Below are 25,520 nucleotides of genomic sequence, written 5' to 3'. Positions count from 1 at the left end.
ACCTACATCTTTTTTTTTGTTGGCTTTTGTAAGAGTACCAGAGGCCGTACGGCCATTTCCTGTTGCTTTGTGCTCTGGAACTGAATGTTGGTGTATCCTGCACAAAATGTTTTTGTAATGCTGTGAGGTATGGTTCAAGAGTAGCGGTAAAACCTGATGAGGACACCCCAGATGGCTCACCTGTTTCTCAGTCTTTTTCCTTTTGTACTTTTTCCTTTTTTTTTTAATTTATCTTTATCCTCTCCTCTCCCATTCAGGATATGCGGTGACAGCAGGCCATTTCTCTCAGCCAACTACCACGGATGTTGTGGGAGGAGCTCCCCAGGATGGAGGCATCGGAAAGGTGTGGCTTTTTATCCCAACAATAATGTGGTCAGATTTAACTGGGCAAACAGAGTGGTATTGGCACAGTTCCCATGTGTCAGAGAAGCCAGGAGATTTTTGTCTACAGAGTAGTTTTAGAACACTGTTCGAGGAAGAAGTGAGGTAGTTTGATGAAGTCAGCAAATTTTCTCCATCTATCCCCTCTGATGCTTAACATCCCCCCTCCCTCCCTTTCTCTCCCACTCAATCCTTTAAGTAGTTACGTTAATGAGGTGCTGGCACCATTTCTTTCACACTACTTGTGTTTAGGATTTCAAATGCATAGTCACTACTTAAACCTTGCTCAGAAATGAGAAAACTTGGAAGAGTCTTTGTCCTCTTCTTGCTCTCTTCATACATTTGACAGTGCTCTGCATGCAGATTAGTTCCATATTTTCTTCAGGATAGCACCTATAATAGCATGAAATGCCATTTTCTAGCCTTTCTGATGTCTCTTTAGTAGGTTAGCGTTTTGGTTTCTGCCAGCTGTGTTCAGAAATCTTGGTGACAGGCTCTTGAGAAACAAAAAATAAAAAGGTTTTCCTGTAGGTATATTTATGTACAATCTCAAAGATCTAAGCATGTGAATGGTCAGGTGGTGTTGTGCCTGCAATTCCTGTGCAGGACACCTGGCTGCTGTAGGGAGCAGGATAAGGTTGTGCCGGGACCCCAGTAACACTTCTGAACCAAAGCTGGAGGAGAAGGAGTAGGGAGAGGGAGGGAGGGATGCAAAGGATCTACTTTCCTCACTCTTTTTTTAAAGTCCTCTGGGGGCTTGCTGCCACCATGTGTTTCAGCAGAGATGTCCTGTTTTTCCATCTTCTTCCCTCTTCTCTTCCACAGGGGCATCAGCAGTAGCTGAGTTGTAACAATAAGGAGTGGGAGGTGTCCATTAGCAGGAACACTATCCCTTGGCTTAGACAGATTGTTTTTGGCAGTAACAGTGTCCCGAGAGTAGCAGAAAAAAAACCAGGGAAAATGAATAAAAGTAGAGGATGAACTTGGTACATACATCTTATCTTGTATGCCTAGGACATAGGGGATACAGTAGCAGTTAGGTTACTATTGAGAAGCCATTCGCAGGAAAGCCATAGTTTCTTTATCCTGGGTGCTCTGTTGCAACACCTCCAAAGCATTTTCCTTCCAGTCTCTCTGGAGAAACAGATTTAAATTCTGTACAAGGAAGAGGATAAAAACCCAGCTGCTAACATGACATCCATGAGGAAGCAGCTGGCTCTGTAGGTTAACGACTGTTGCTCTGGTTGCAGGGGCTTCTGTTACTCTCCTTTGCATGGGATGTGGGTAGCAGGAGCAAATGATGAGGGAGAGGCAGTAAGAGGTGTTGAATACAGAACATTATGCTGAGCAGTCCTGTTGTGCTTTCCACACTCTTTAATGAGCTAATCCTTGCCACTTTCCTGAGAGAAAGTGATTACCATTGTCACACCCTTTCCATGGAGGAGGAAGCCAAGACACTTAATGAGATGGAGTCATTTCCCACATGGCACTGGGAGTGTCATTAGTAAAACTGGGTTTGGAGTTGTGACACCTGGCAGCATGTACTTGCTGTTGCAAAGACTGGGGAGCCCTTTATATCTAGAGAAACTATCTGCAGTAAATGCATGCTGTGTTCTCAGTTGAGATTGGCTTTGGACTCTCCCATCTCACCACCTATTAATAACTCACCACATATTCATAGATGTCAAGTGCTTGGCTCTGCTGTGGGGCCTTGGAAGTGAGAAATCCTCTGTCCCACAGACATCCTAAGAACCTGCTGGGAAAGAGCCTGTCCACTGCTGGAGGAGTCTCAAACACTGACTGAGCCAGCCTCAAGGGAATCCTTGGACGGACTGTAGGAAGGGAATCCCTTCCTACAAGCCATGTGCTTTAGGTCTTACATTTTTTTTTGGTAGAAGATTTAAGATTGGACTTGTATTAATACTTTTATCCCTAAGAGTTCCTGGTTAAGCAGTTTCTTCTATGGAAATGAGCAACAAGTGGAACATGTTTGAGAAGCTTTGTGATTTACAGATCCTTTCAGACAGAAGCTGTGCAAATGCACTGAGTGATCCTACTGGGATTTCTACTCTTACACTATGAAGTTTGCAATGATATGTGTGCAGACACTTGTCCTGGGGAAGAGAAGGCTGGGCAGGGGAAGGGGAACAGCCTCGTGCCTTCTCAGAACTTTACCTTGCTCATTCCCTAGCAGTCTCCAAATGTATCTTGTTTGCGACGTGGAGTGTTCCTTGATGGGGTGCTTTTAAATACTCGTGTGTGTACATACACGTGTACTCACAAAAAAAGCAAGTGACAAGATACTGTTCAAGCATCTCTCATGAATGGAGGCCTATGATTCCTCGGGGAAGTGGAGAAGTCAATACTTTGCCTTTTAAAAGAAATAAATAGGTAATAAATCATCTTGAAATTGGATCTTGACAGCAGTCATGGTTATGATCATGATGCAAATGCACTGAGAAAGCATCAATGGTGTACCATTATGTGCTTGTATTTTAGTATTGGTTAACCTTTTTCCTTTTTCACTTCTCAGGTTTATATTTTCAGAACAGACAGACGATCAGGCTCTTTAGTAAAAATCTTTCAGGCTTCAGGAAAAAAGGTGAGTTTTTATATTTGTATGCTATCATATGAGGGTGGAGGATGGGGAAATAATGGTAGGATCATCTCAGAGCATCACTTTCTATTCACTGCTTCATGAGTTTTCAAGCAAATGCTGTTTTTCCTCATCCTTCCCGAACATGTAAGTCTGTACAGACCGAGTGTATTCCCTTTTTTGTGTAATGGTGGTGACTACAATATCTGTTCAATGACCAGGGGACTGAAATCGAGTGTCTCGCTGAAAATTTTACTTGTGATTTTCTTTAGCCTCACACAAATGTAGCGCAATGTAGCACACAAATTCTGCTTTTGCTTTCTGAGGTGTGGCAGAGCCCATTGGGAGAGATTTTCTCTGACTGGATGTTACTGGTGGCTCTGGGTAGCCTGGAGCTTGGTTTATGGCACAAAGCCACACACTGTCGTTTGCTGTCCCAGGGAGACATGGCAGTGACATGAGAATTATGCTGTTGCGTGGAGGAGCAGTTTCATTGCTTCAGAGAGCCATTGATTTTTCCTGTATCTGCCATTAATCAGTCTTGAGTATTGCTATTAGTATTAATGCCTTAGAGCTGATCTCTGTTCTTCCTTAGAAATGTAGTGAATGCTAGTGAGATCCAGCTCCCCCGTGCAGTGTTGTATTTGAGTAGGAAACAGCCTGCACTCTTCCCTGGGGGTTTGTTGGAGATGTGTCACGTGGAGAATGAAGCAGATAGTATGTCTAGCTATAGGTAAAAACAAATAAGTTGGTTTATTTGGCAATAATATACTGAGGACAAGATACCCTTTACCTGGAGTTGTCTGTGTTCTCCTGGGATGATAGGAAATACAGAAGAAAAAGGTTGCTGGTGGTGTCTTGCTCTGGAAAGACCTTCCAGAAAAATCTCAAGCATTTGACTCTATCAAGCTGGAAGTATTAGCATGTTTCATTTTATTTTTTTTCTCCACTGAAACACTTTTGCAGTCTTCGAAAGCATGCCTGGAATAGGTAAAAACTGCAAGGATATGTGGCTGGATGCTGAAACTTGTGTTTAAGAATCTCCAAAATTTGTCTTTCTCTACACTGTAGCAGAATTGCCAGCATCTTGAGAGGAAAAGCCCTCCCAGTTCATCAAGGGCATCTCCTGTGTTTGATTGCTTCCTGTTCATTTTTTTCCCTGTTAACTTTTAAATGTCCCTAAGGATCTTCTCCTGGAGAACTATTCTTCAGCCGAATAAACAGAGCTATCAGGAAGTTTCTAGGTCTAAGCCAAAACTTTTATTCTTGAATTTAATAGCATTATTCTTAACTTACCAAGTATTTATGTCCTTCAAGTACTTCTAGGCTGTCATCTCCTTACTCCCCAGTAGTATGTTTTCTACAAACTCTAAAATCAAAATGAAAATTGTATTTTAAGAGAAGCCCATCTTAAATCACCTTTTCTCTGTTTTGTGACTGAGATATAACCAGCCGTGCTTAGTACTGAACAGTGATTGGAAATAAACTCTCACCAAATGCTGTGTCTTTCCCAGTGGTGTGAAACTTCATTGTTCTGGCATTCCTGTTGGACAGACTTTAACAGTGGGCAGTTTCTTCTTTCCCTTTTTTTTTTTTTCTTTTTTTTCTTTTTTTCCCATGGGAGGCTGAACAGAGAAATCAGATGCAGAGAGGAAGAAAAGGCAGTGTCTTGTTACAGATGTTAAGTGTACAAACGTCAGGTTCTCACAGCACTGTGAACTCACCCACATTGCAGACGTACCACATTGCAGTTAAGTAAATAATGGCCTTCCCCTGAAAACTGTCTAAATACATAGTGAAATGCTTTTCATAAGTTTCACTCCTTACCCATGAGAAATTTGTTTAAAAACCTTAGTGGATTAAAAAAAAAATAAACAAATAAAAAATCCACAAGGGAACTTAAACTACAAAATAACTGGAATCGAATTATGTTTGAGGTCTGACCTTAAACCCACACAAACACAGAAATCTGACTTACTAACTGAAACTCTATCCTCAACTCACCCCATTATATCCATGTAGCAGCTTTTAAGTCTTACAGACTGTAAGGAGTAGAGCTGCTTCAGCCCATCTCCTGTTGTGCCTGGTAGCTCTGGTTTATGCCTCAGAAACTATCAGATGTGAAGGCTGTGGGGTTAGGGATCCGCAATGAGGAACATGAGAACATAAAAGAACTGCATTTTTTTTAATCTAAGTAATTATTTTTGCAACCTCAGTTTTCCCTGGTACGTTAACAGCTCTCAAGTTCAAATATGAAGTGCTGCCTTTTAAATTTTAAATTTTCCTTCAGAAGTTGCTTTTAATTTAGTGACTGTTATTTAGCTGATCTCAAAGAGTATGCCTTGTGGTACCTTAGCAGAAGTGGATGGAATAAGAACAGAATATCATTCTTGCTTTTGGTTTCCATTTTCTGTGCTTTTAAATTCACAGCATGGGTGCTGGTTGGAAGATTGTTAACATTTCTTAGAATCATAGAATCATAGAATGGCCTGGGTTGAAAAGGACCACAATGATCATCGAATTTCAACTCCCCTGCTATGTGCAGGGTTGCCTACCACCAGACCAGGCTGCCCAGAGCCACATCCAGCCTGGCCTTGAATGCCTCCAGGGATGGGGCATCCACAAATTTTTTAAACTTAAGCAAATTACTTTTATCAAGCAAGAATAATTAGAGATGGAAAGTGACTTGTTTTCTCTGTATCAACTGAAAACTCTTTAATGACAGTTCATTGACCACGTCAGCTCACCTGTCTGCATGTGAGAGAAAAGGCTATAGGCAAAACCCACAGCCAGTGCTGCTAATTGAAGGCAACTGATTTAAGTAGAGCAGGGGGAAATATTCCACAAATTAGTGGTTATTTCAGATGCCTCTTTTCATTGGCCTTTCCCCTCTTTTTTCTTTTTTGTTTTGTTTTTCTTTTTTCTTTTTTTTCCTCTTTTCTTTAGGCTACTGTCAGAAGATTTGTTGTGTAGAAAGTTCAGCTGTTTAGGAAGTCTAGTACTAGGTGTGAGTGATCACTAGCAAGGTCTTTGTTTAGGAAACTTATTTCACCCTATTGCTGGTTTTAAGCATTTGACCAGCGAAAGCTAGGCTAGGAAGGCCTCCGTGTATCACTTAAACACGTGCCAGGGTAAAAAAAATATATATATCTATGTGTATTTTTCTGATAGAGTATGCAAGATGATGCACTGTTACAGTAAAGTGTTAAATTCTTGCCAGTTATTCCCTAAGTATCCCCATGCTTTCTCTGTAGGAGTATTTGTGAGTGATAAAGCAGCAGGTCATCATTTGAAATTGAAATTAAAAAAAAGAAAAACCAACAAAAAGCACGCCTAAATGATTTCCTCCTGTGTGTGGGCAGATACTGAATGCTTTGTTGTGACTCGGCTTGGTTACAGATGGGCTCTTACTTTGGCTCCTCCTTATGTGCAGTTGATCTGAATTCTGACGGGTTATCAGACCTGCTGGTTGGAGCACCTATGTTTTCTGAGATCAGAGATGAAGGTCAAGTCACAGTCTATATCAACAGAGGAAATGTGAGTATGTCCAGGAATTACTTGGTAAGAGATTTTATGGGTGTGGGTCTGGGCAGAGTAACGCTAATGTCCCCTCCAGCTCTGCATGCTGAAACTCGATGTCTGTAACATGCAGTCATGGAAAACTCATCTGGTATCATGGTTTCCCAGAGACCAGCCCACATTCATCACTGAGTTGTGAATCTTTCAAGGAGGTCTGGGAAAGTTTCTGGTTTTATGTTGAAACTTTGCGGCACTTGTGGCTGTACATGATTTCAGTGCCAAAACCAAGTAAAGTCAGCTGCCTTGACTGAGTTTTACTTTGTGTTTTGGGTGGTCACTGAGACCTACAAATGGGAACAAAAATGGCTGGGATTTAGGATTCCTTGTGCGAGGAGAGCAGAGACTGAATTCATGTTATCTTCACACTGTGGCCTGTGGTGGGAAGGTCTTATCAGCTGATACTGTTGGATTTCTTGTGTGCCAACAGTAGTTTTGGAAATGTCTGAACTTTCTTCTGTCACCAAAGCAACATCATTATTATGTTCTATTTATAGGAAAACAATGAATGCTTACTTATTGCACAAGTAATATTCAGGTCCAAAACCTGCTGTCTCAGAGTGGGAGATGTTACATACTAAAACTAAATTGATTTGCTTCAACAGAATTTTAACAACTCTAAAGTTTGTTTGTGCGAGACACAGCAGTCACCACAAGCCTTATAGGAAGAATTTGAGAGACTTGAGAGTTGTCTTTGATGTAGTTTTATTTTCTGTTAGTTCTTCTTGTTCAAATGAGCTTTACTTTTTCAGTTTGATCCCCGGGTTGTCCAACCTGTATATTGCAATATGACTGCTAGGTCATTCAGCAGAATAAGTCCCTAATGCTGGGCTCATTAATACCTAATATTTCTTGCTTACAGTGAGAGCATTCATGGATTCAGTTTATAAAATATAGATAGTTAAATAAAGATAGATAGTTAAATAATAAAACTCGTTCAGCGAGAACTACTTGAAGGAGTAGCGGCTTGCAGAACTGTGGGCTTTCTTTTGGGATGTGGTCACTAAAGCTTGCAGTTTCATTCTGCAGGCACCAGTGCTTAAGAGGTCATTGCAGTGAATCAGAGAAAACTGCATTATAGTACCAGCATGCATAGTGATGCTGGGCACAGCATACTTACATTTTTCCCTTTCTTACGAGGACTGAAGAGAAATGAATTGCACATATAGGCCTGAATGTCTCTTCTCGTGTGTTTCAATTTCATTATGTGGGATTTTCTTAAAGTCAGCAACTCCCTGCAGCCAAGAAAAAGATTTTATTACATGTTCCAGAGGGCAGTTTAGCCTCATTCACAAAGGAAGCAAAAACAAAACAAAACAATAACCCTTGAGGTGAATACAGAGTTGGATTGTGTAACTAAATTTTGTTTTCTTGTGGAAATATTCCTTTCCCCTTGAGGGAGGACTGAAAAAAACCTGAAGCTTATGTATGTGACCAGAAAGTGGGTGGGCAAGAAATACCAGATCCATATAAGGCTTCTCATGGCATATGAATACAAAGCTGATTTATTCTGATGTTTTCTCTGCCTCTTTATTTCATTAAAGCTTTTTCCTTGTTCTTCAATTCAGAAAGCTTTTTGGGAGTTTGCTTTAATCCTTCCATCCAATACTTAGAATTTTTTCAAATCCAGTTGCTCAACTGTTCTCTGCTTAAGGAAGAATTCTCTTTAATTCACTGAGGTTTAGCTGAGTAAGCCTGGACCGAAGTTTTTACTCCTCAGATGTAGTCTGCCAGTGGAGCAAAATCTGAGCTGTCACATTTTAGGTGTCTGAAATCTTCATGAGCTCAGTAAGCCCTGTGACTGTATTCAGTCATATCATTTAGACTTATCATTTGGTTGACTTAGCGTTTTGTTTTTATCTTATCATTTGTGTGCTCTCTGCTTTTTGGTTTTATTGTTAACCCTTTCAATGTTTAGCACCCAGCTGAGCAACGCTAAAGGGAACACCTTGGCAGTGAGAGCGATAGCCACCCACAGCTCTGTCCTGTTGCTTCCTGTGGCGGTTTTCCCCTGAGCCTGCTTTATTTCCTCTTTGCTAGGGTGTGCTGGAGGAGCAGCTTGTCCTGGATGGTGATGGGGCCTACAACGCGCACTTCGGGGAGAGCATTGCCGCCCTTGGTGATATCGATGATGATGGGTTCCCAGGTTGGTGCCTTTTCCCGAGAGATGTCAGTGGGGCTGGTCATGCTGATGAACTCCTCCCTGGGCTCATGCTGAGGACAAGATGCTTGCATAGGATTTGCCTGCTGAAGTCCTTGACATCTGTTTGTACTTGATAACAATAGATGAGAGCGAAGCATTGGTGCTGGTACCTTACTTTTGACAGCACATATTAAGGACGGAAGACTGACCTGCTCTCTGTACACCTGAATTTATTTCTTCCAGGCCACTCAGGGCATGCTGTTCCATTAAGGCTAACCTGGTGTTGCTGCAGGTTGTCATCACAAGAGGCGGGGGTATTCTCCCTCTGTGCGGGGATGGAATGTTTATCATCTGAACTGTTTTACAGATGTTGCCATTGGGGCACCTAAGGAGGATAACTACATAGGAGCAGTGTATATTTACCATGGGGACGCCAATGGGATTGTACCTCAGTACTCAATGGTACGTGACACCTGCTCTCTTTTACAATATCTGTTTGAAATCTTTTTCTTGGGAAAATTAGCTATACTTAGGTGTCACTTTATAGGTAGCCTCATGTGATTCAAGGTCTGCATTCTTTTCTCGGTCCCATTTTGAAGCTAGCTTCTCCCAAGGTTTGTCTTTATCTATGCTTTAAGATAAAATAATGTTACATAGGAGATATTTTTCACTGTCATTTATTACAGTCTTCCTTCTCATAGCTTTCCCCTTGAAGCAGATGAAGTCTTAGGATTTTAGTGTCAGTTTTTAGAAGTAATGGTTCTGTTTAAAGTGAAAATATTGCAGAGATTGAGCATATACGAATGATGGAATGGCCAGTGAGAGTCAGGAAGTTGTGCTTTCTTCCCACAAAGACAGACTTCGCAAGAAGGAAGAGGACCTAAGTTTTCTTACGTTCTCCCCCACATTGCCTTTACAGAGCTTGTTGACATTCTACTTCGGATATGAGGATATATGACAATGGTGGATTAAGGGTACACCTTTCTGGCCACTATTAGGAAGTTAAAACTAGGCTGGGATATGCTATAGTGTCTTTTGCAGAGATGACACAGTGCAATTCAGCTACTGTAACCAGACAGTAGAGAAGATAAATTCTGTGCTCACACTGCCCAATGTGTCCCCTTGTCTCTGTCTAGCACATTTCTTTTTTCCCAGAGCCTAAATCTTCCTTCCCTTTGTCCATGTGTTTGAAGTTCTGGCTGTTTTGTTTTGTTGCTGGGTGGGATCCTCCACAGGAAATCAGTTTAAGCAGAATTAAAAGAATTTAGTGGTTATATTGGAGGCTTTTCTAACAGACCATCGAAGTGCAGTCCTTCCTTTTAGCATGTGTATATCATGCACTGCTTTTTCAAAAAGGAAGTTGTATGCTTCTTTATGGATACTTATAAAATGTACCAATTTGTGGCACTTGGACATCTCTGCCCGTTTTTTGCTGAGAACTGCTGGTTACAGGGTTCTTAGGCTGTTCAAAAGCTGGAGCATTTCAGCTCTTGCTGAAGAGGATCAGGTACTTGATATGGGTTGGTAGTTACTGGGGGGTTATTCATAGGGAAATGCAACATTTTTGGAAGAGACCAGATCAGCAGAGTGGTAAGGAAAACATCCTTCTTGCTATCTTGCCCTCCTCTTTAGAGCAGCAAAGGCAGAAGACAGGGTGCATGCCTCTCCACTTCCCCTGGTGGGACAGAGCCCAGCTCCAGAGGGCGGCAGGGTGCCTTGGCACTGTTTCCCTGAGAGGACTATTTCTGTGCCATTTCCCAGGACCAACACACCACCAATTCATTTCCTGTGTGCAACACCAAAAACTTTCTAACAGCTTCAGTTTTTTACCCGCCTGCCCTGGATTTGAACCTAAAGGTGAAAGGGTTTGTATCTTATTACTGTACCCCTGAGCCATCTTAATGTGCTGGATTTCCTTTATTAAATCAGCCAAGAGAGGTGTGTGATGTTGGCTGCATGGTATGCATTTTCACTCATTTATTTTTATTAGCTTTTCCCCCACCTTTTTTCATTCACATTGCTGATCATTGGTGCTGCCTTAGGTCACTGCAGCAGCTTGAGTGGTGGCTTTAAGCAGAAGCAGCTCAACTGGCTGTTTCCATGTTTCCATTAATGGAACTTAACAGCGGAGCAGCATTATACTTCTGCCTTCTGTACCGTAACAGCCTGCAGATGGCTGCTGGGATGCGCATGGGCAGGATTTACCACACCAACTAGGAACTCCGGCCCCAGAATGTGATGTAATGTGGGGAGGAAGTGCCCTCCGGTTGCCCTATCTACCCGTGGGTGGGAGACCAGGGGGATCTGTACGTGACAGAGCACTGGGATCCTTTAAGCTGGCTGTCAGGATGCGGATGCCAGAATGTCTTTCTTCCCCTCAACTTGACTTCCTTTTTTCCACAAAGTTCCTGTCTGACCTTTTGTCAAATGTTGTGCAATTTTGTGGGTTGGGCCAGGAAGATCCCGTTGGCCACATGTCCCAAGCTGTGAAGTACCACCAACAGCCTCACAACTGCTTGGTGGGATGGGTTTCTGCAGTCTGCAGCTTCTGTAATCAGATGCTGGTTTGAGCTCAGGTCTTGCATCGGTGGCCCAGCATAATGAATAAGAGCTGTGAGACATCAAATTGCCATAGAGAAAGAGATTTTGATGTATTAATTTGCTTTAGACAAAGGCATTTACAATTCAAGCTGTTTAGAGAAAGTTTTTTGTTAGCAGTTAGAACAAAGAGGTGATGTTAGAAGCTAATTAATCTCTGCGTTGGGAAGGCAGAAATGAGGTACAGCTTCCAAACTGACACAAAATACTGCATAATAGTTGAAGAAAAACAGAATTTCCAAGTGGGGTGAAAATTAATCATTTTGACTTGGAGTGTGCTAGCAAACTTCATGAAAAGGAATAGTTGCACAGGATTTTCTGTTTCTCTTAATCATTAATTTTGCAAAGATGCTGCTTCAAACTTTTATTTACATAAATGAAAGTAATGAGAAAAAAGCCACCAACAAAAAAAAGGAAAATCTCTGGGGCACAGTTAAATTTCTTCCCTTCCCCCATGAAATGTGTTTGATGTACTCTTTATTTGTCTTGGGTCTGCATGAGGGTTGTGATGCAGGTGTGTGTTCGGGCGTAAGCCAGTGCTGGCTTCTCCTAGCCCTGAGCAGAAGAGCTTCCTGCCCTTAGCAGCTTTCCTGCAGATGTGTGGCACTCCCAGCCCGTGAAAATCAGGCTCCAAGGTTTTTCTTTTTATCAGAGCCATCTTTGTGTTACTGACTGTGAGTGATTTCACTTGGTGTGTTTTCCACTGCAGAAGCTGTCTGGGCAGACAATAAACCCAATGCTGCGGATGTTTGGGCAGTCCATATCGGGAGGAGTCGATATGGATGGCAATGGTTATCCAGGTATGTGTGCTACTCCACAGCAGCAGGATGGAGAACAGAAGAGATGGTAGTTTCCAGGTTGCTAGTTCCCACGGCTGTGGGAGGCTACTGACACTTTTATGTGCTCCTACCTACTCCCTATACTATCTAAAGCTCCTGGTAAAAATTCAACTGATTTCTTAATTCAAATGTTTGGGCAGTCATGGCAATGAACTCAGGTATTGAAGTAGGGAGTGCTTGGTATCCGGCCAAGGTTGTAACTTGCTTGGAAGCTGCTCAGTCATGATGATAAACTTAGAAAAATGTAGTAACAACAATAATAATAATAAACAAATTCTGAAGTAGAAGTGAAATATCATTGCAGACCTAATCCTGTTATTATAATGCTTTGGACATAATAAGGGACCAGCTGGTTGACTTAAGCCAGGAAAGCACTTTTATTTAATGCACGCTTTGTAATTTACCAACTCACTTGTGAGAACTGAATTCTTTGTCTCTCTTGTAATTGTCTAAACATTACAAACATTTCAGATATGACTGTTGGAGCCTTCTTGTCAGACCATGTTGTACTGCTAAGGTGAGATCGACGTCTTTTTTGCTCCATTGCTGCTTTAATTTTGTATCTGCTTTCTGTTTATATCTAATCTGGTCTAGGTCCTCTACTCCACAGATTTTCTCTTTAGTTTATTGCAGTCAGAAACAGCAAACTGGATTGTTTTTCAAGCACAGCGTTACACCTGGATAGTGCGTTCTAATTTAAGCAGAATTGTGAGGGATAACTGTAGGTCTCTCAGGGCTATGAAGAAACCAATGGGTTAAGGAGATACACTGCATCTCAGTGCCTCTTGGGAAAGGTCACTCCAAGTTTGTAAGTTTTTTTTATTGTTCTTGTATGAACATAAAGTACATAAACTATGATTTAAGGGAACAGAGCATAGCAAAAAGCCAGCTGCATGTGATGCCAGAATTTAACTCTGCAAGTTACAGTGAGATGCAGAATGAAGTAAGATTCTTCAAGGAAATTAAATATAGAGAAGTTAATACATACAGCATTTGGGCTCCCATTCAGTTGTAGGCACCTGATGAAATTGCTTGTTTCATCAGGTGGAGAGAGATGTGACAACTTGGTTCAGCAAATTACTCAAGTAGAAACAGACCATACAAGCAGGCTTGAGGCCCACAGACCTAGGGAAAGGAATGGGAAGCTTTAATTTTGCCAATGACTCCATTATTACACTTGGAAATATTTAATAGAAAATTTCTGCTAGTAACTAGGTGTCATTAGAAGTGTAAATACCTGCACCTTAATGAAAGATACAGGGGTGTGGTAAGGCTATCCAGACAAATGCTTGAACTACTGAACAGTTGTGCCAGCCCACCTCCTGTTGAAAGCAGGGAAATCTTGGCACTCTTTCCATTTGAGACTGTTAAACAACAAGATAGAGAGACAGGGAGAAAGAAATGACAAGTGTAGCAAGTGGTCAAGTTTTTTGAAGGGCTTTCTATGCCATCATCATGCAAGCAGAGGCAGCCAATTGCCTCTCTGTAAAATGCTGTGTGATGCCCTGAGATAGGACCTCACAGCCCTGCTTCTATGAAACTGCTTAAAGAACAGCTGAGCAAGGTTCTCCTGCACTGCTGTTCCTTGCAGAATGGAAAAAGGCAATCACAAAGATAAAGCAGCATGCATTGCAGCAGTGTAGTGATCTCCATCAAAGTGTTCAGTTGCTGCCTGCACGTTTCTGGGAAGATTTGAGTGTTACTGACTAACTATGTGGACAGCTAGATTAATGGCCCCCTGCTGCCAGTTCAGAGCGTGTCTCTTGCTGTTTAGATTCAGATTAGGATAAGGAAATCAACTTTTTCTTTGCTATCTTTCAGAAGCCTTTGTCAAGTCTGTTGGCCAAAACCAACAAACGTTTTGCCAAGTGATATTAAAGGCTTTTGTGGACGGCATGGGGCAGTTTGCAGTTACTGTGCAAACATACTGCCATGCTTGGGTGTGCATTTGGCCATTTAATGGATGCGTTGTGGTGTTGTTTTTGTTGTTGTTGTTTTTTTCAATGAATAACCAAGTGAGTTCACATTAAGGAAAAAATCAGACAGTGCATCATGACTGGATATATTTCTTCTTTCTAGAAGAAATATTTTTCTAGATTAATTACAACATTTACTTCTTTATTTCTCCACAAGCATTTAGAGAGTAATTTCCATAGTTTGACGTGCTCCTAGGAATCTCACTATTTTTTCCTCCTTTTTTCTTCTCTTTCCTTCCCCCTGCCGCCCCCCGCTACTGTATATATTTCTAGCATTAGCATTTATCTCCATCTTCCATCTCGAAAGGCAAACTTAGGCTGTTATTTCAGGCTGTGGTAAAGGAGTCTGAGCAGCTGTCTCAGAGATTGATGTGAAGCTTGCTCCAGTCGGTATGAATTAGGTGTAACTACAATCCCTTCTCTCTTCTCCCCCCTCTCCCACACCAGATTTAGTGCCTTGTGGTGTGAGAGCCTTGAAGTGGTATGCTCATGGCCTTTTGGAGTGCAGGGACTGAGCTAGAAGTGAATCTACTGCTTGCTGCAATTTTATTTATTTATTTATTTATTTTTAACTACTGGATTTGGTTTTGGAAGAGCATGTTCACAGTGAACACGTAAAGAACTGAAACCGTGGAGAATAACACTCGGTTCTTGGGATGAAGTCTTGCACTGGGAGCAGCTCTTTAGAACCTGAATTTCTGAGCTGCTTTTACCAATCAAGCGGGCTGCGTTTCTGTGCCACGTGAGAGGGACCACCCTGGTACTATCCGCTGGTAGTTCTCAGCTTGCTCTGCACCTCTGGCTGAGCTCTGCAGCCAGGACTACCTGTAGCAATAGCTTAGGGCAGGACTTACAGGGCTGGAAAGCTTTCATTCTCAGTGCACCAGATGCAGTTGCAAAACTGAGTTCTGCAATGTGAAAAAGGTATATGTGCAGTCCTTAGCACCTGCTGGGTGAGAATTGCCCAAATGTTCCTTTTACTAGAAAATGTGAATGCGGTGTCTGTTGACCTTCTTACAGTGTAAGAAAGAAACATAAAGATCTGTGTCCCACTTCATGCTCCCACCTCAACTTTTGAGTCACAGATTTTACTGTAGATCATTATGTGGAAACCTAGGGCCTTTGCTTGTCCTGTATTGACCATGCATGCTCCTTGGATAGTAGTCTATCTTGCATGGGCTTATTGTCCTTTGTTGCTAATTTTGTTACTTTTTTTCCATCATCAAGAAGACTTTATGCAACTTTTGATGGACATTGTTACAGTTTCCCCTCCTGCTTGTTTGGAGTGTCATGTGCGCATTGAACTTGAAGTTCATGCCTTGATTTTCTTTCAGTACCTAGTTATCCTTGCCATCTAGGTCAAGGGCTAATTCATTTTGGAGTTCAAATGCAATCTTCTGTTTTTCATGGTTACTTGAAATTGTGCACATTACCAAATGTACTTTATTTTCCTTTGACTGAGAAGCTTCTTTCTGAACGATTCTTCAATTCAGCTTCTGTATTGATCTCCAGATCCAGACCTGTCATTACCATGGACATCTCCATTTTCCTGCCAGCGTCCATCAATATCACAGCTCCTCAGTGCCATGACAGCTTGCAGCCTGTGAACTGCCTCAATGTCACCGCATGCTTTCGTTTCAGTGGCAAGCATGTTCCTGGAGAAATAGGTAAGGTACCTGTGCCAGCCCTCATAGGCTGACATGGAATCAAATGTATCAGTTACAAAACTTTTCTATTGAATTATTTTTTGAGATGATGTGAGGTACGCTACTACAGAAAGTTGGAGGGTTCTGAGGTGCTTTCTTTGGCATTGGTCTTAATTTCAGCTGAGACAGAATTGTTTTCTTCAGAGTGTCTGGTATGATGCTATGTTTTGGTTCTAGGAGAAGAACAATGTTGATAGGACACCAATATTTATAGTTGCTGCTAAGCAGCGTTGTACAGAACTAAGGCCATTCTCAGGGAAGGGCCCAAGGAGTTGGGAGGGAACAGAATTAGGACAGCTGACTTAAACTGGACAAAGGGTTATCCCATACTGTATGTCATCATGCAGAAGGTGTTTTTAATGGGGTGGGGGAGTTCATCTGCCTCTTCTGCTGTTCGGGGAACTAGCTGGGCTTCGTCATGGGGTAGTGAGCAATTGCTTGTGCATCCCTTGTTATATACATTTTATATATGTTTTTAGTCATAACTATTCTCCTATTCCTTTTCTTGATCTTAGTAAATACTTTTAATCTCAACCCAGAAGTTCTATTTTTTGGTTTTTTTTTTATTCTCTCCCCCATGTCACTGGGAAACGGAGGAGTGAGTGAGAGACTACATGGTGCTGAGCCACTTGCCAGGTTAAATTGCAGGTTTAATAGCATTCATTTACCTTGTGATGAGGATGAGGTAATATTGCTGAAAGAAGAGGAAGGTATCTTTAGGCTTACTGCAAGGACAGAGACCACAGAATCAACTGATGATTTGAAAGTTTATGTTCCCTCTGCCTGTTGATAATGCATTTTTGTGCGCATATCTTCTATCACTGTTATCAGAAATCAACTGTGATTTCCTCTGGATGAATAGTCTTTGAAAATCTACAAGGAGCTCTTGAAATGGAGCACTATAAATCTGAACTACTGGGTGTTATTACTGCCAGACATGAACATATCTTTTTCAATGCATCAGTTTACCCATCTGTAAAGTGCCAGAATTCTACTGATTGCAAGAAACTCTTCCAGGTTACTTAGTTACTGTAGATCATACTGAGTTTTTTGGGTGAATGGAATTGTATAACGTATGTAATTGTGCCAACCATTACATCTTGACTGCATTAAATCATTGCCTAATTGTCTTTTACATTGCAATGTTTATAAGTCTTAGGTATTGTCTTAAGTTTTATGGAATAGATACAGCATTTCTAAATACCATAAAATCTGGATTTATTTAGCCTAGCCATGCTGTTTTAATTTGGCCATGCTTTAGGAATGGTAGTGGTCTTGTTCTCCTACCATTCACATAGAGTAAGAACTAGAAGCAGCTTGTTGGAGCTGCTCGTTGCAGCTCAGAGCTCTATCACGCAAAAGCTGAAAAAGCAGTTATTGAAGATACCTCTGGATTCTAACATGCAGATACAACTGAAACATCATTTTCTGTTTTTGCACCTTTTCTTACCTGTAAATGATGCCAGACTCTTAGCAGACAAATGCCTGCTTTGATACAGTGGTGTTTTTGTTTGTTTGTTTTTTAGATATCCCTTTTTCACAGAAGGGCTATCTTCTGCTTCACTGTGTTGTAAAAGCCAGTTGAATTCCTCTGCATGGTCATACGAACTGTACTCTTGATTTTATAGTGGCGAAAGTACATGTGTATCTTCTTTAGGGGGTAACATCTGTCTCATTGCAAGGAATTTTTATACTTTTAAGTAGATGATTACAATACTTCCAACCATTGTCTTTTTGTACAATGCTTCTAGTAAAGTGAATAGTCTTGAAAACAATACAGCCAGAACAATCTGAATGGATAAAAACCCTCAGGGATATGATTTGGATACAGTATCTCAAACAAGCTTTCAGTTTGTAATCTAACAGGCCATTTTAATTATGTTGCAGTCGAAGAGTATCAATTAACAAAGGGCAGAACAATTCATGGAACTATTACAACTGTTCATCTCCTGTGTGGCTAAACATGGGGAAAAAATATTCCTCTAAGTACATCACTACCCGATTTGGACTCTACAAGGCATGCAGATGTGTTGAAATGCTTTGGTTAAGTTTTGTAGCAAAGGCATTGAAGCTATCTCAGCTTCACATGTCTGGGAGCCATCTGATAAGTCAGGCAGTGAGAGTACAGTGCTCGCTGAAAATGCTGCTCCGCTAAGGGAGCTCCCTTTGTCAGTGTGGACTCTCAAAACGGCAGGTTACCATCTGGGCTTTTCTCTGACTTTTGAGCAGCTAGTGTTGGTTACCTACTGCAGAATATTTAGGAAGTCAAGGTGTGTGTGCAGACAGCATTCTTTGGTAAATGTTTGTCTGCAATGCTTATGTGAATTTGTGATTGTTTCATTAACTGTCTTGGGAAGAAAAGCTATCTTCTCCTAGCAGTGTCTCACACTTGCATGTAAACCATTCCCACCCTTATTTTTCTCCCTCTGACAGCAATTGTAGTACTATTGGTCATGTAATAGCTATCTGAGAGTTAATGTTTACTAATACATCTCAATATTGTCAATGACTGTATAGTTCCTATCCCTTTTGTGGATACTGCTTGCAGACCGTGGTCTTCAGAAGTATGAATTTATAGTAGAAATGATTTTGCCTGAACAAACATCCATGCCCAATTGAGTCATGCTCTGCTGTAAATGCCAAGCATTGTCCATCCCTCACTCTCCCTCAGTGCTAGCTGGAGGGCTGAGCATCCGCCAACAAACAGCCAGCTACTGGTATGCCTTGGATTTGTGAGAAATACAATGATTTGTCAATCCCCCACAGACATTCCGTATTTGTAGAATAATTCTCTCCTCCTGAGTCAGCTGCTCTCACAGGGTGAGAAAGAAAGGAAGCAGCTTTCCTGGATTAGGTAGATATATGTATTACACACAGTTTAATAAAAGAAAAGGAAGAAAAAAAGTACCAAAGCATTTTAAAGTGGCAGGAAATACTCTGTCCTCCTCTGTTGGCTTCTACACTTGGAAGTAGGTTGAAATTAGTTCTGATATAGCTATTGGCATATGGCTGCATAGCAGGGTGGTTGTGGGGTTACAGGAGACATGAGCAGTACTGATGAAGACAACAGGGACTCTGACATGTCCTGGAAATAATGGTCAAAAGTTCCTGAGTGTTCTGCACTGTATGGTTGCTGTTATTCATGTCATCTTTTATGGGCTATACCGAGGATTGATATGCTCAGAATTGCCATGGTTGTGTTGTTCAGTGATGTTTCATGCTTTGCCTGGCCACAGCTAAATCTCATGAACCTGAGCATCAGGCTGAACTGCAGCTCAGAAAAGGCAAGGATGAGAAATTCTTTTCTAGCCTGGATGAACAGGCTCCAGCAGCCTCTTCGACCTCACAAATCTGAGTGACCAGAACAAGAAATAGAAGCTGCTGGTATCTCCATGCATCAGTTCCTTTTATTGCATTCAGTCCCTCTAGAGAATGGATTTTAACTTGTGGCCATGATCTGGTTAATTTCCTGTACAAAATTAAAGCAAGCCTAAAAAATCAGTACCAGTGGATGGATTAGATGAATTTTAATGGCTGTGAAAACAGAAGGTTTTGGGTATTTGCCTACAGTTAGATACCTTAGGTAATTCTTCAAAGTTTCTCCTTCACTCTTTGCTTCAGATGTGCATTGCTTGTGTGTTGATGCATTTTTGGAGCAGTCCTCATACCCCAAATGTTGTTATCTGAGAGTCTAGATTGAAATTTAGTTTGGAATAATGGATTGTTTGATATTTTTGCTCTGCTTTGGCATGTTTCTAGGACTGAAGAAACATGCCTGATCCAAAACCTGACAGAAGTAGATACTCCTCTTCTTATCTGTATCCTGCTGTAGTTTGGTGCAGAGGTATTATTTCTGTCTCCTGTTTTTCCCATCCACTTGGATGCAGGCCTGAATCACTGCTACCCTCTACATCAGTGTTCCTGTAGGGGTATGTTTTTCAGTGCATGCTCAGAGCAGCTAAGATAACTCCCTACTTGGAAGCTAGGAATGACACTGAGAAAAAATTTGAAAGAGGAAGAGAAGGCTTTCTGGGAAAGGATGGTAGGGAATATCCTGTATGTGTTGTCATTTGCCAGAGCAAACTTTTTAAATAGCTGTTTTGTATTTAAGAGTTTTCTCTGTGAGCAAAGTTCATGCATAATTTTATTTTCACAATTATTGGTATAGAAGATGAAGAAACACATTCCTCTTACAATGACTTGTCATTGTTATTTAAGACGTCCTTTAATTTCTCCGTGTGCTCTCCACCTCCAGATCAGTGCCAGTCTGATAGGCCATTATGGATGTGCTTATTTCTGCAAAGCATTTTGAAGCGTGCTTTTTGTGCATCATGGTATCCTCTGAGTGGGCCAGGAAGGGTTTTGCCTAGTGGCTGGGGATGTACAGCCCCTCCGTTTGCTCAGCCTGCAGCAGATCTTGTTTCAGAATGTAGGATGCTGCTGCCCTGTTTTCCCCTTCTCCTCACTTCTGTCCTCTTCAGGGCTGCCTACTTACATGATGTGGCACTATAAAAATACTATTTACTCAGCAGGTATGTTGCTGTGGTGGCCAGGCACCAGTTGGAGTAACTCGCTTGCTCTGCTGACTGGTGTTTGTCTTGCAGATATGACCCACAGTTTCCCAGGAGGAGCTGTTATCGACACCTCTTAAGCATATGGGAAGGGAATAGTCATTAGAAAAATGAATCTGTTCATCTAAGCTCATCAAATCCATGTTAGAGTTTTACTTTAATTGCCTGAAGTGGATAGGCAGATCCCCAGAAGCATTGATAGCTATGCTTAAAGCTGCCAGAGAAGGACTTGAGAGCATTACCTGCAAGAGTTAAATCTGCTGCTGGAGTGAGAAGGAAGAACTTAAACCACCAGGAGGGATGAGTCTGCCAGTTATCCCCCCTCCCCATTGCTTTTTGGAAGCAATGAGGATGGAGAAGGGGGTGAGGGGAAAAAAGCCTTACTCATGATAATTCAGTTTTTCCACTGATGTGTCATCATTGGATATAACATAGAAACAAGTTGTCAAAATAAAGGGGAGGTGGTGGCGGGCGGGAGGGGGATGGGAACTGCGCGGTTTGATTGAAAACATCCACTGCTGCTGTGGTAGCTGGAAATGTTCTGCTTGAGGCCTGGTACGGGGCTGGTAGTGGGATGCAGCCTTTCTCAGGGCCTCTCCAGGCAGCCCATGTCCCTCTGGCCACAGTCTTTCCCTCTCTGGAGGAGTGTTTGTCCTTGCAGACGCAGGCTGGTCCGGGCCTGCTGGCAGAGTTCCTCAGTGTCGCAGAGAGGATAGAGGCACAGCTTTCAGCCTGCACGCCTCAATGTGGGGTCTTGGAAGCAGAAAAGGGAAAACCGGTGATGGGTGTGGGATGTGAACACTTCAAAGGGAAAAACTGGAGACTGCTGGGATTTCTACCAGGCCAAACCCTGAGCTTCTGATCAGAAAGCATCATACAGCACAGTGAGACAGGGAGGGTGTGACTTACAGAAATGACAGTTGCCCACAGAGACTTTTGCACCAAATTTCATGCTATTGTTAAACGAATTCTTCAAAGTAATGAGACTTCAGTGAATAAGTGATTAGTGGTAATTGCATTGACGGCAACATTAATTTTGAGAAACCAGTTCTCAGTGATTAAAAAAAAAAACAACACAACAACACAAAACAAGCAGCAAACAACAAAGAGCCCTTCCTGAAATTAGGTATAGAAGACCTCACTGAGTCTAGCCATGTATTATATTCATGCTGGTTCTGTGTAGAATTCTAGATTTAAAAATTTTATACATAAAGGGAACACTTTATCGAGCATCAATCACCAAGAATTTAAAACGTGAATAAAAAACAAAGTAATAATATTACAAACACCTTACTTATGTAGTTAATCAGCACCAAAGCTGTTGCTGGCTGTGGTGTACAAAAATAATTAACTGATTAAGCTTATAATTACAATGGAACAATGTCATGGTACTGCCCTTATTGCCTTGATGATGGCAGAAATCAGTACGGACTGTGGCCTGGCTTTCCTTTGTCTGCAGCCAGCATCAGAGCAAACTTTCGTGCTTCCATTGCTGTTTCCCTGCTCTTGTTGTTGACAGAAAATGTACAGTCAGTTTGATTATTTCATTACTATACTACTTGATATAGCAAGTTTTCTTTTGGACACAGATACATCCAGCTGCAAATCCACCCGTTGTGTTAAGCTACCTGTCCTGTAGAGCAGCAGGAAACAGGATTTAGGGAGATACAGCTGGTTAGTCTCTGAGGATGTTCTCTAAAATCTGCCAGGGATCTGTACTGTCTAAAAGGAAGATAGCAAGTGCATGGCAGCGATTTCTAGGCAAGGACTAAATGTGAAGATGACTGCAAGTGAACAAAAGTATCTGTCAGGAAATGCTGCATCCTGACTGGCTTGTGTATAGTTTGTCCTTTTGTATGAGGAAGACAAAGCTTGAGGCTTTTGTTGCTGTTCGTATCGTGTTTTTGCTTTTTCTGTGAACAACATAGTTAATGCTTTTTTTTTTTTTTTTAAAGTACGCATGTATAGGTGTATTTTTACGTGACTTCCTACTTCTGCTCAGCATCCTTCAGGAAGAGCTGGGAAATTAGTGGCACAAATCCTGAGAATATGTCAGTAATTAGATTTGGTTTTGTGCAGCCACAGGAAACTTTGTGATTGATTGAGGGCCTGCAAGGCCTGACCTTTATTTAAGTGCGCATGCCTCAGGGGCAACGGGATTCATTGATAGGTGGCTGAAATATAACTATTGTTTACTTACATCCTTTGTTTTCTTCTTTTTCTTTTTGAAACAGGTTTGAATTATAACCTGACTGCTGATGTAGCAAAGAAGGAAAAGAGCCAGCAACCCAGAGTTTACTTTGTGACTTCTGGAGAGACGGTGGGACAGATCACAGAGAAGTTAGAACTGTCGTACATGCAGGAAAAATGCAGACATTTTCTAGCATATGTCAAGGTCAGTTCATTCCTATCTTTACCTACGTTGGCCTCACTGTAGTTACACCTATTTTTATTTTTATTATTATTTTTTTCCAAAATATTGAGCTAATTGAAGTGGTGCAGCATGGCTCCATACACACTTTGTTTTTCTACCTAGTGGATGAAGTTTTTCGAGTGGGACATTTGAACTTCTTGTTTGTCATGGCTTGTCAGCACGAGCATACACTGTTGGGCTTTTGAGACTTAGTGTGAGGAATATTTATTTGATTTACTTTTCATCTGATACATTTGTGGGGGAGTTATTCCTTTGTCTTGCTTTGTTGTTACCATCGTTTTACTCAAAATAAGGAGGCAAAGCTTTATTTTGGCAGGAGCAGCAAATTTGATGTATTAGTTTCGTAAGGTGTTTTCCTTTGAACGTGGGGTTGATACTGGGATCTGCATGGGATAATGTAGGATCTGTCCTGAAGCTCTTGTACTCAGGTTTGAAAAGCACACTGGTTTTCATTTGGGCTTAAAAATACCAGTGGGATAACTGAATTTCATCTGTATCATGAACCTAGGGAATATAGGAAGCACTTTCCAGACATGGTAGAACAGAGAGGGTGTCTGTTCTTCATGTGACAAAACTCTTCTGGGCCTGCTAGGACTTGCGTTATCTTTGCTCATAAGCTGCTGTTGAAGAAATTATGTACAAATGCCATTCTGTTTTCAGAGTAAAGAGAATAGTTGTTTTAGCACTCTCTCTCTCTCTCTCTCTACATATATAGAATGGATTTGAAAATTATATAGAAAGGATATTTATCTTTAAACTGCCTAAGTCTTGGAAACACTAATCTATACCACCACTCTAGAGAGCAGTATGAGGTAGTATGATTGTGTGGGTGAGTTGCATATCATCCTTGCTGAATGGCAGATTCCCATAGAAAAATATGACCTAACCTTGGAGGATGTCAGTTGGTTCTGCCTTATTTTTGAGAAACCATTGGGTCCAAACATCCCTAAATGTATAAACTTTTCCAGGAAACTACTGTGTACCTAAAATATCATGAGAACGGGAGATAAGGTTCATCCTTTGACTTTATCAACATTTTATGCATGGTTGTTGAGAGAAAATATAATAAATAAATAAAGGGACCACCAAGATGGAAATGATGTCATCTTAAGTTTGTGGATCTCTGAGAAGTGACTAGATATCTTTCATAGTTTTTTTTTTTTTTTTTTTTTTTGTCCTGTTTGTTTCTGGAGCAACCGTTGGCTTCTGCTAAGGAAAAGCTTGTGATGGAAAATGTAGACATAAAATTACATTTTCTAGGTAACAGTAGCTGTGAATTTAATAATTCTTATCTTTCTCAAATAAGCGCATCTGTTCAGGCTTCCATGTATTGAGTTTAGGTAAAAAGAAGCATGTCCCTTTCTATCTTAACCCGATAATGATTTCTTTCACACTAGTCATAAAGTTTTTGGCTACTATGCAGAATATATTAAAAGGCAACACATGCCCAAAAAACTGGTTAATTTAGTGTAGCATTTGCAGCTGATCTTGGGATTGCAAAGGTAAGGACTATTTTTTTCCGGAAAGTTTCTGGAAACTTTGACTTTTATAGTCAAGAGAAACATTTATAAGTGCTTAGATATATTAACTTAAAACAGCTGGTTGAAAAATAAGGCTATTGGCTTTGTATTTTATATAAGTGGCTATTCTTCACAGTTGGAAGAATTGCAGGAAGTGTCATTTCTGTGTATAAGGAAGAGTGCAAATAGTGGAGAAGGACAATCCATATAATTTCATGGGAAAGGTGATATCCTGAGACTACATGGCATTAGAAACATCAAAGAGAGACCTACAGACTCTGGAGGAGTGGAAATAATGAGGTCATGATCTTTCACCGATATCCCTAAGTAACAGCTAGTTTAAGAACAACAACAACAAAAGCAAGAAGAAAATCCCGAACTTGAAACATAAATAAGCCTCCAAAACTCCAATTGGAACTTTCCTTGATCACAGTTTTATGATGGAATGGATGATTAAAGCCTGGGCTTAAAGTATTTTTTAGTAAGTATTTTGCTTAAGCAGTCCTCTGTCCTTTTGTTTTCTGTTGCCTCCATGGCTAATGAAGTTGTTTGCAGTTGCATCCTTAATCTGTTCACTTTATTCTGTGTTTGAGTCTGTGGTGATAAATAAACTTGTACGTTAACATGAAGCTGTCAGTTCTGTAATACCTGTGGTGAAGGATAGAGAACCTGCCTGGACTTACGCATGACCTCATGTGCCAGCTGGACAAACTATCCTAGGTAAGGAGGGCACCTAGTCCAATTGACATACAGCACAGATCCGTACATTGCCTTAGTTAAATGAAAGCCTGTGCCAAGCCTTGCTGTGTGGCACTGTCTTAGCAACAAGTAGTTATTGCATGCTGGTGACATAAAACTGAAGGACTTAAGAAACTCATGGAAGAACTAGGTTTATACAAGCCAGCTGTGATCTCTTTTGAGATCTAAGGAGACATCAATGAAACTGAGCACTAAAGAGTTGAAGGCTGCAAATGAATTGACAAGGATAATGGTTAAATCCTTTTGCTGTTAACAATCCTCAGTGTTCTGATCATGACTTGTTTTCTATTTGTGGTCTCTCAGGACAGGAGCTACTGTCCTTACTTGTGCTACTGAATTTGAGTGTTAAAGTCTGTCTTTCCTTGTAACTGTGTGGCTGATATAAATGGTTATCAACGCTTGTAGGTTATATTTAGCTCAG

General features: G+C 41.1%; 1 protein-coding gene across 2 annotated transcripts in view; it reads left to right on the top strand.

Annotated features, from left to right (window-relative positions):
• ITGA9 (integrin subunit alpha 9) overlaps nucleotides 1-25,520 on the top strand; it is a 222,841-nt gene that overhangs the window by 25,678 nt on the left and 171,643 nt on the right. For both annotated transcript variants that reach the window (NM_001012858.2, XM_040683149.2), the window contains exons 7-15: nucleotides 258-343; nucleotides 2,915-2,983; nucleotides 6,377-6,514; nucleotides 8,594-8,699; nucleotides 9,064-9,158; nucleotides 12,004-12,094; nucleotides 12,605-12,650; nucleotides 15,622-15,776; nucleotides 22,621-22,781. In NM_001012858.2, coding sequence (NP_001012876.2) covers nucleotides 258-343; nucleotides 2,915-2,983; nucleotides 6,377-6,514; nucleotides 8,594-8,699; nucleotides 9,064-9,158; nucleotides 12,004-12,094; nucleotides 12,605-12,650; nucleotides 15,622-15,776; nucleotides 22,621-22,781 — 947 coding nt within the window. The remainder of the gene's footprint in view (nucleotides 1-257; nucleotides 344-2,914; nucleotides 2,984-6,376; nucleotides 6,515-8,593; nucleotides 8,700-9,063; nucleotides 9,159-12,003; nucleotides 12,095-12,604; nucleotides 12,651-15,621; nucleotides 15,777-22,620; nucleotides 22,782-25,520) is intronic.

Source organism: Gallus gallus, chromosome 2 (genome assembly GCF_016699485.2).
Source record: "Gallus gallus isolate bGalGal1 chromosome 2, bGalGal1.mat.broiler.GRCg7b, whole genome shotgun sequence".
Classification (NCBI taxonomy): Eukaryota; Metazoa; Chordata; class Aves; order Galliformes; family Phasianidae; genus Gallus; species Gallus gallus.
The sequence above is the reverse complement of the archived record's forward strand: the minus strand, read 5'-3'. Positions and strand labels throughout refer to the sequence as shown.